The following is a 9,145-nucleotide window of genomic DNA, read 5'->3' as shown; positions in this document are numbered from 1 at the left end:
CTTTTCCAATGTTGAGTGGTGCCACCTGACACTATGATGACATTGGCAGATGTCAGGCTCTACTTTTTTGTTTCTCTCTCTCACACACACACACACACACACACACCACCTGACTCTGGTTAGCACACACAAACAAAATCAGATATTACATTAATTTTTATTCCTTGCATATTAAGACTGTACAGAAATTAATACAACTTGGAATTTAATGTGACCTAAGCAGCATCAAAAGCCATGTCCATTGCCTCACAGGTTTGGTTTCTCCACAGGTCTAGGATCAGCTGATTGGTGTTAAGATGATGCTTCACACACACACACTGCAGGTCTCCAGACCGACTGACTCAGGATCAGAGAATAACAGAGATCCTCTGATACACCAGGCAGCACATCAGTTTCTCAAGCCTCCAGACAGGAATACAGAACTGCATCATGGGCACTAAGAGGAGCAAATCCACACACCAGGGCCATATAGTACAACATGTAAACCATAACATACTACACAGTCCTACATATTTGGTAGAATATTTTACAGGTAACATGTACCGTAGCTGAAAGGAAATGTCAGAAAACAGTTTGGCAAACGTCTTCTATTTTGGAGTGAAACTATGTACAGTATCTACTGTATGTAATGACAAGACTCATACTTACACCGTTTCACACGCTGTGTTTAACATCTTAGCTGGTGAGAGAAAAACGGAAGAGAGTGAAAAGGAGGAAGAGAGAAACACGTCCAGAGAAACACGCAGGAAAGAGAACCTCACCCTTGTGCCCCTCTCTCCCTCTCTGGGTGTCTCAGTCAGTCCAGTATCTCCTTGATGCACCAGCAGCAGAGTACGAAGTAGAGGCACTCCTTGAGGGACTGGATGAAGCCGTAGGCCATGTTCCCACCAAGGAAGTTCTTCCCTCTGCCTAGGCCCATGGCCATGTCACGCAGGTTCTGCCCGAGGGAGGAGGGCATGGCCTGGGGGAGAGGACGCTGGGGGTGCATGGCTCTGCTCCACACGGAGGACAAGAGGAAGAAATGATAGAAATGGGAGATGAGAGGAATAGGGGTCAGGTCAATCCCAGAGGAGCTGAGGAGGAAAGGAAGAGGAGAAGACCAGGGTTGGACTGGGTGTGAGTGGACAGAGAGCTCCTGTCCATAGCTCCTCCTATAGTGACATCAACACTACCAACACCAGGGGGTGTTCTCTCAGCTCCTGATCTTTCTCTATTCTATTCTTCTACACTCTGGAACACAGACACACCAGTCACCCCTGGTTATGAACCATTCTGTTCACTGGCTCTGGGTGTGTTCTGCACCCCACCACCCCTCTCTCTCCCTCCCTCCCAAGCAGCTCTCTCTCTGTATCTCTAGGGTTTTTGCCAGTCTGGAACAGACTAGCTCGGTGCTCTCCGTCTCTCTCTATGTAAAGCATAATCTATTCACCACCTACAGTACACCCCTCAGGATAGTTCCAGTATCACCTGCTCAATGCAGCTCTACTGTAAAAGCGCACAATATACCTCCTCTCTTTGTCCAGGACTGTGTGACAGCCTATTGTTTCTCTCTTCTGGTAATCTGTGTTCTGAACAGGTTGAAATAAGTAGGCCCCACTATTCTGATTTCTATATTGTTGGATGACTGCGTGGTGGTCATCGTGCAGGTTGAAATGATTCTGTGAATGACAGCTATAGGACATGTTCTCACCAGATGTCTGAATATAGAACATTTGCTGACATGGACCCTGCACTAATGCACATTCTCTAACCCTAGACCCTACTGTACACCTTGGCACATAATGTAGAGGCACAACTAGCCTCTACCTCCCCCCTGCGGTGACTCAACTAGCCTCTACCTCCCCCCTGCGGTAACTCAACTAGCCTCTACCTCCTTGGTAACTCAACTAGCCTCTACATCCCCCCTGCGGTGACTCAACTAGCCTCTACCTCCCCCCTGCGGTAACTCAACTAGCCTCTACCTCCCCCCTGCGGTAACTCAACTAGCCTCTACCTCCCCCCTGCGGTAACTCAACTAGCCTCTACCTCCCCCCTGCGGTAACTCAACTAGCCTCTACCTCCCCCCTGCGGTAACTCAACTAGCCTCTACCTCCCCCCTGCGGTAACTCAACTAACCTCATCCTCTCCCTGTGGTAACTCAACTAGCCTCTACATCCCCCCCTGTGGTAACTCAACTAGCCTCCCCCTGTGGTAACTCAACTAGCCTCTACATCCCCCCTGTGGTAACTCAACTAGCCTCTACATCCCCCTGTGGTAACTCAACTAGCCTCCCCCCATGTGGTAACTCAACTAGCCTCCCCCTGTGGTAACTCAACTAGCCTCCCCCTGTGGTAACTCAACTAGCCTCTACCTCCCCCCTGTGGTAACTCAACTAGCCTCTACCTCCCCCCTGTGGTAACTCAACTAGCCTCTACCTCCCCCCTGTGGTAACTCAACTAGCCTCTACCTCCCCCCTGTGGTAACTCAACTAGCCTCTACCTCCCCCCTGTGGTAACTCAACTAGCCTCTACATCCCCCCTGTGGTAACTCAACTAGCCTCTACATCCCCCCTGTGGTAACTCAACTAGCCTCATCCTCTCCCTGTGGTAACTCAACTAGCCTCATCCTCTCCCTGTGGTAACTCAACTAGCCTCTACCTCCCCCCTGTGGTAACTCAACTAGCCTCCCCCTGCGGTAACTCAACTAGCCTCCCCCCTGCGGTAACTCAACTAGCCTCCCCCCTGCGGTAACTCAACTAGCCTCCCCCCTGCGGTAACTCAACTAGCCTCCCCCCTGCGGTAACTCAACTAGCCTCCCCCCTGCGGTAACTCAACTAGCCTCCCCCTGCGGTAACTCAACTAGCCTCCCCCCTGCGGTAACTCAACTAGCCTCCCCCTGTGGTAACTCAACTAGCCTCTCCCCAGTGGTAACTCAACTAGCCTCTACCATCCCCCCAGCGGTAACTCAACTAGCCTCTACCTCCCCCCTGCGGTAACTCAACTAACCTCATCCTCTCCCTGTGGTAACTCAACTAGGCTCTACATCCCCCCTGTGGTAACTCAACTAGCCTCTACATCCCCCCTGTGGTAACTCAACTAGCCTCCCCCTGTGGTAACTCAACCAGCCTCCCCTGTGGTAACTCAACTAGCCTCTAATCCCCCTGTGGTAACTCAACTAGCCTTACCCCCCCTGTGGTAACTCAACTAGCCTCTACATCCCCCCTGTGGTAACTCAACTAGCCTCATCCTCCCCCTGTGGTAACTCAACTAGCCTCTACATCCCCCCTGTGGTAACTCAACTAGCCTCATCCATCCCCCAGTGGTAACTCAACTAGCCTCTACATCCCCCCTGCGGTAACTCAACTAGCCTCTCCATCCCCCCAGCGGTAACTCAACTAGCCTCTACATCCCCCCTGCGGTAACTCAACTAGCCTCTACATCCCCCCTGCGGTAACTCAACTAGCCTCTACATCCCCCCTGTGGTAACTCAACTAGCCTCTACATCCCCCTGTGGTAACTCAACTAACCTCATCCTCTCCCTGTGGTAACTCAACTAGCCTCATCCTCTCCCTGTGGTAACTCAACTAGGCTCTACATCCCCCCTGTAGTAACTCAACTAGCCTCTACCTCCCCCTGTGGTATCTCAACTAGCCTCTACCTCCCCCCTGTGGTAACTCAACTATCCTCATCCTCTCCCTGTGGTAACTCAACTAGCCTCTACATCCCCCTGTGGTAACTCAACTAGCCTACATCCCCCCTGCGGTAACTCAACTAGCCTCCCCCCTGTGGTAACTCAACTAGCCTCCCCCCTGTGGTAACTCAACTAGCCTCTCCATCCCCCCAGCGGTAACTCAACTAGCCTCTACCTCCCCCCTGTGGTAACTCAACTAGCCTCTACCTCCCCCCTGTGGTAACTCAACTAGCCTCGTCCTCTCCCTGTGGTAACTCAACTAGCCTCGTCCTCTCCCTGTGGTAACTCAACTAGCCTCGTCCTCTCCCTGTGGTAACTCAAGTAACTTCTTCCTGCCCTGATCCTGTCTCTTTCCTTGTCCTGTCCTCTCATAATCTCCTTGGTCGTCTCCTCGAAGTGTAGAACTGCAATTAAAACAATCTATAGTCTTCACCTGTATTTAGCAGAATAAATAAGTAAAGGGGATATGTTCTATTTAATAGTTATGAATCAACATTTAAGAAAACACATCACAGGAGACCAAAGAGTAAACCAAGAACCTGCATTTTAAAACCAAACTCACCAAGAAAGATTCATGATATATGCAATCTGTGATTTCAGATACAGGTGTAAACAGATGTATTTTCCCCCAAAAGAACAAGAGTATTAAAACAGAACTGTAAAAAGTAAAAAATTAAATCAATATTTGTGAAGGCTAATTGAAAATAACCCTTTGGCTTTCAAAACTCAAATGACAAAGTACATCAAAACAAAAACAATATAGAAACCATAAAAAATTGATTTCCATGCAACAAAGGCAACTGTGATGAACAATGACAACGCTAGAATGCTTCACAAATTATGTAGAGGATAGATTATTCCTTTTACACACACACCTTGGGGCTTGTATACTGGTTTTCTTGTTGCCTATCCAGGACCTATAGTCACTTAAACAGTCGGTGTCTAACACAGCTGTACCTTCTGTGTGTTTGTGACAGAATGAAGCAAAGGCCTCACACACAGAGCACACGTGCCACCATGTAAGAACTAGACAATCCCCTACACTCCCAACCATAAACTCTGATCATCCACACATCCTCTCACAACACACACACAGAAGCACAATGAGAAAGATGAATAAAACAATTACCTGTCCAGGTTCAGAGCCCTTTCTCATGACTAGAGTTGCAAAATTCAAATAACTTTCCCCAAATTCCCTGGTTTTCCAGAAATCCTGGTTAAAATAATCATAGAATTACACGAGCGAATATGCAGGAATTCCGTGAATCCTCCAACCAGGATTTCTGGAAAACCACGGGATTTTGCAACCCTACTGATCAGACAGAAATATTTTGTGCAGCAGGTGGCAGATCCCAGTTTACTTTTCACTTCCACATTTACAGTTTGGTTTCAGCCTCCCTCAAAAACCTGGACATGGTTCATTGGCTAGAATCAAAATGAATTGGATTCAGAGAGAAAAGTATTCTGTGGGAATTACATGTGAAATACAGTATCTGGTTCTGTCCCACCCATGTTATTAATAACATCTAAACAATAAAGACTTTCATTTCAGAACCAAGAACTCAAACCGACCAATCAGGTCTGATGTTATTTACAGGTGGAGTGGAAATCCCTCCAATGAGAGCTGCGACATCGAGCAACCGTGACAACCAACAACAAGTGACAACAGGAAGTAAGAATGAATGTGCAATAGAGGAGCGGATTGCCATCACTGGACCTGGGTGGTGAGAGTCAGTGTCCTTTTTGCAGAGTGTTTGTTGGCCTGAGAGACCATGTGACAGGATCCAACGGTCCACTACATTTGGATTAAGTACATCAACTGACTGTACAATAAGCACAGTACATTAGGTGACAGACTGCACTGGAGTGAGGTGACTGCATCGAAGAAACAAGGCACGAGTAAAAGATACAAAAAATATCATGAAGAGAAGGAGGGAGAGGATGATTCCTCCGCTTTCTCTCCCTCTACTATCTTCTAATTCCAAGGAAAACAACACGTCAAAGTCCAACGTCCGACCAACGTTTGCGAAGCTCCCAGATTTCGTTGTGAACAGCGCTGATAACAGTTTTCCCTGCAGTGAGCTGAGAAGAAACACATCACACACTAATGCTAATGCTAACGCTAAAAGCTAATCTCCTGACCAAGTGTTGCAGCACATTTGGAGAGGAGATAAAATCATTGCTTTGAATGCTCTGGACCGGATGCTTTCGGCATTAAAACACACTTCATCCAGTATTCCCCCACAACCTCTCCACCCCCCACCCGTCCAGACAGAGACATGGCCATAGATTGTCAAGGCAAACAGATATTAACAACAAATCCATTGAAAAGCAAGAAAATATTGGCAATAATCCGAACTACGATTCCAACACAGCACCGATTAAATTGTGACAGCCGCATTTGGGTTGACTGTGACATCGTCGTAGAATTGGTTTGAGCTCTTTCAGATGACATCATGTCTAAGTCTGATGACATCATGTCTAAGTCTGATGACATCTCTAGATGTGGAACCTCCCCCCTGCCTCTTCCCAGTCTTCTCTCCATCCCTCTCTATGTAAAGACACTATACTCCCAATGAAAGTACATGACAGATACAGACTAACACACTGCATGTTGGTGTATGAGTCATCTCCATGGTTTCTGCTGTCCCAGTCCAACCAAGTCCACTTTCTTTGTCATGATCAGAGCAGAAAGGTAAGACCAGTCCCATGCAGACAGACAGGATGATGCCGGATGGGCATGAATCACATCCTTTTATCAAACTCCACCTTCGGAGGCCGGAAAGAAACCTTGTCCATATTTGGACAGACGGAGACAATGGTTGTTGGCATAGCAACCCCCCTTTTTGCATACAGAGACGTCCTCCGTGACATCACCAGGTATCACTCAGGGGGTCAATGGTCAAAGATGAAATGTCTTTTAATGGGAGTGGCTTGAGGGTGAGTGAGGGCCCTGATTGGTGTGGACACAAAAATGTCTATGCATATTAACAGGACGTCTGATCTCAGTCATGATTGGTTATTCATGTGTTCCACTGATATTTGATTGGCTGTTCCTGTGTTCAAATGATATTTGATTGGAGGGTCCATGTCTGAGCTCTCTGATGAGTCCAATCATCAGACAAGTCTTTGGAGTGCTTCTGTGACGGTGAGAGAAACTGTTTCCTCTGCCATGTCTGGCTCAAGACCACTCTCTACCTTTCACTCCTCCCCTCCAAGGTCCATAGTCCTCCTTTAATATGATTGTATCAGTTCTGAATGATTCTATGGCATGATTTAATTAATAATGCTCAGTTTTTTACTAAATTGTATTAATTTCTGTCCCAATGAGAAGGAAAATAAAGTGTTCCTGTGTGTTACTCCCACGTTCTTTGGAGGAATGAAGGAAGTGGAGGGAGTGGACCTCGATGACGGAAGGATGAACAGAAGGAGGGTTCACGGAGGAAACAGCGAGTTGTCCAAGAGGAGAGGAGGGTGTGAGGAAAAGCAGAGAGCAAATGATTTTGGCAGAAAGAGTGACAGAGGTGTTTTTTTTGGCTTTCCTTAATGTGGTCAGCACTGCTTATGTGTAGTGTTTCTGAGAGTGTGTGAGTGTTGCATTGCTGTATTTGTGTGTGTGTTCAGGCCCTGTGCTCCACTGGTTGTTGCAGACACACCTCACTGCCTGCTGATACGATGGGCAGTCTGTTGTCCATGTGGTAACTGATCAGGTGGCTCACACTCTCAAAGTGGTGGTCTTTGGTACGTACCTGAGGAGTAGAACACACACACACACACACACACACACACACACACACACACACACACACACACACACACACACACACACACACACACACACACACACACACACACACACACACACACACACAGAGAGAGAGAGAAAGAGAGGAGGTCAACAAAACATAGCACGTCACAGCTGATAAGTGGGAAGGTGCCGGGTGCCTCGCTCTAACTCAGACATCTCTCCCTCCAACTCACCACTCCCTCTGGGTCGACCAGTAGTAGGTGTTTGGGCTGACCCCCCTGTTGTCCAGTGAGGACGTACTGTCCAGGGGTGGTGCCTGACTCTCGGACCAGGAAGTCTCCATCACGGGTCAGCAGTCTCTCAGCCTGCCTGCGACTCAGGCTGCCGTGGAACCAGGCCTCACACTGCAGCTGTTCCACCAGAGGGGGTGCCGCTGAGACCCCCAGACCTGATACACCCAGGGAATCATCAAACGGCTCTGAGAGGAGAAGGAGAGAGGGCAGAGCTAGAGAGACGTTGTGAGACCATACGACCAGATCCAGATTCATTCTTGATACATTCAGGATACCAATATTCTAATTTCCCCTATGTCCAAACCCAAATGAATAAACTAATGACTTCTACTGTAGTGTAATTACTGCAATATAGCTGATAACCATTCTAATTAGTCTTATCTGAGATGACTGATAGTGACTGCTACAGACTGCAGGGCCAGTTGATGTATTGTACACAGACTCTAGCTGATAGGGCCAACTGGGACTCACTCATGTCGAACGCATCTCTGTGAGCGTTGCCATTGACTGCAGCTGTTGTGGGGCGGGGTTTATCCACATTGACGTATGAGGGGTCATCACACAGGTCCCGCCCTCCCTCCTTTGCTCCCACTGAAACAACCAATCAGAGGAGTTTAATCACATAACTGTCTGTCAGTATCACCTGGGAGGTGTTCAGGGATGGGAAACATTTAGAGTAGAACAGATATATAGAATATCTGTTCTGCGATGTCACAGATAGAAGAACCCAGATAATTCACAGGATGTATAAATCTGAGGCATCCGTTTGGAACTTCTTCTCACTACCAGATATGGTGATGAGAGGAAGTCCAGTGGCAACTCCTAAGGACATGGTGTCAACAGAGACTTTCTGTTGAATTATTCGTCACAGACGGATCGGGCGATTTCAGCTGAGCAAGTCGACAAAGACATACAAGCGTAAATATGCACATTGCATTTCTAAATCTGAATGAGCGGGTGTTAGGGTGCTAAATATTCATATTTACGATGAGTGTATTATTCAACTGTATGTACGATAGTTGAATTCCTTTATCTCTCCTTCTCCCGCTCTTTCTTTCCCCAGCCCTTTCACTGTGTAACCAGCCGTCATATCGGGTTAGTCCACTAGGGACTTTTCATTGCATTATGTTAGAAATCAACGTATAATCTATTCTGTGTGTGTTTATGTCATTCTGTGTGATTATTTAGTTAGTTAGTAAATAAATAATTAAGCCAATTTGTGTATCGCTGAATCATCAGAATGAGACTGATATGAGGTAATAATAATTCATGGATGACTAATATGATAAAGGTATATTCTGATATTCTTCAGTCAATTCGGGGAAATGGTAACTCATTAAACAAACTTTTTCTGTGGTGCCCCAAGATTGCTAATGAGTTAATTGTTACGTCATTAATTTAATCACTTAAACGTAGTAAATTGATTTGATTAAAT

At 46.9% G+C, this 9,145-nt stretch overlaps 2 protein-coding genes across 8 annotated transcripts in view; both read right to left on the bottom strand.

Annotated features, from left to right (window-relative positions):
• Positions 1–138: 138 nt before the first annotated feature.
• On the bottom strand, positions 139–1,806 carry LOC106575558 (lens epithelial cell protein LEP503). Of its 3 annotated transcripts, XR_006769983.1 has the most exons (3): positions 762–1,806; positions 649–679; positions 139–436 (listed from the first exon to the last, which is right to left on the bottom strand). XR_006769983.1 is itself a non-coding variant. In XM_045718932.1 (2 exons), the coding sequence occupies exon 1, from the start codon at positions 986–988 to the stop codon at positions 797–799; it is 192 nt and encodes a 63-aa protein (XP_045574888.1). In that variant the 5' UTR covers positions 989–1,806; the 3' UTR covers positions 139–679; positions 762–796. The 3 variants fall into 3 exon arrangements, 2 of the variants coding, with proteins under 2 accessions (XP_045574888.1, XP_045574889.1); XM_045718932.1 differs by having other exon boundaries at positions 139–679; XM_045718933.1 differs by lacking the exon at positions 649–679.
• Positions 1,807–4,125: 2,319 nt separating this feature from the next.
• The window catches only part of LOC106575570 (SHC-transforming protein 1), a 31,985-nt gene continuing 26,965 nt past the window's right edge, over positions 4,126–9,145 (bottom strand). For all 5 annotated transcript variants that reach the window (XM_045718922.1, XM_045718925.1, XM_045718923.1 and 2 more), the window contains 3 exons: positions 8,182–8,301; positions 7,651–7,895; positions 4,126–7,418 (listed from right to left, as the gene is read on the bottom strand). In XM_045718922.1, coding sequence (XP_045574878.1) covers positions 7,290–7,418; positions 7,651–7,895; positions 8,182–8,301 — 494 coding nt within the window. In that variant the 3' untranslated portion in view covers positions 4,126–7,289. The remainder of the gene's footprint in view (positions 7,419–7,650; positions 7,896–8,181; positions 8,302–9,145) is intronic.

Source organism: Salmo salar, chromosome ssa05 (genome assembly GCF_905237065.1).
Source record: "Salmo salar chromosome ssa05, Ssal_v3.1, whole genome shotgun sequence".
Classification (NCBI taxonomy): Eukaryota; Metazoa; Chordata; class Actinopteri; order Salmoniformes; family Salmonidae; genus Salmo; species Salmo salar.
The sequence above is the reverse complement of the archived record's forward strand: the minus strand, read 5'-3'. Positions and strand labels throughout refer to the sequence as shown.

What these genes read in the sequence shown, in the direction of transcription:
- LOC106575558 (XM_045718932.1), bottom strand. Translation starts at nt 988, where the DNA reads ATGCACCCCCAGCGTCCTCTCCCCCAGGCCATGCCCTCCTCCCTCGGG.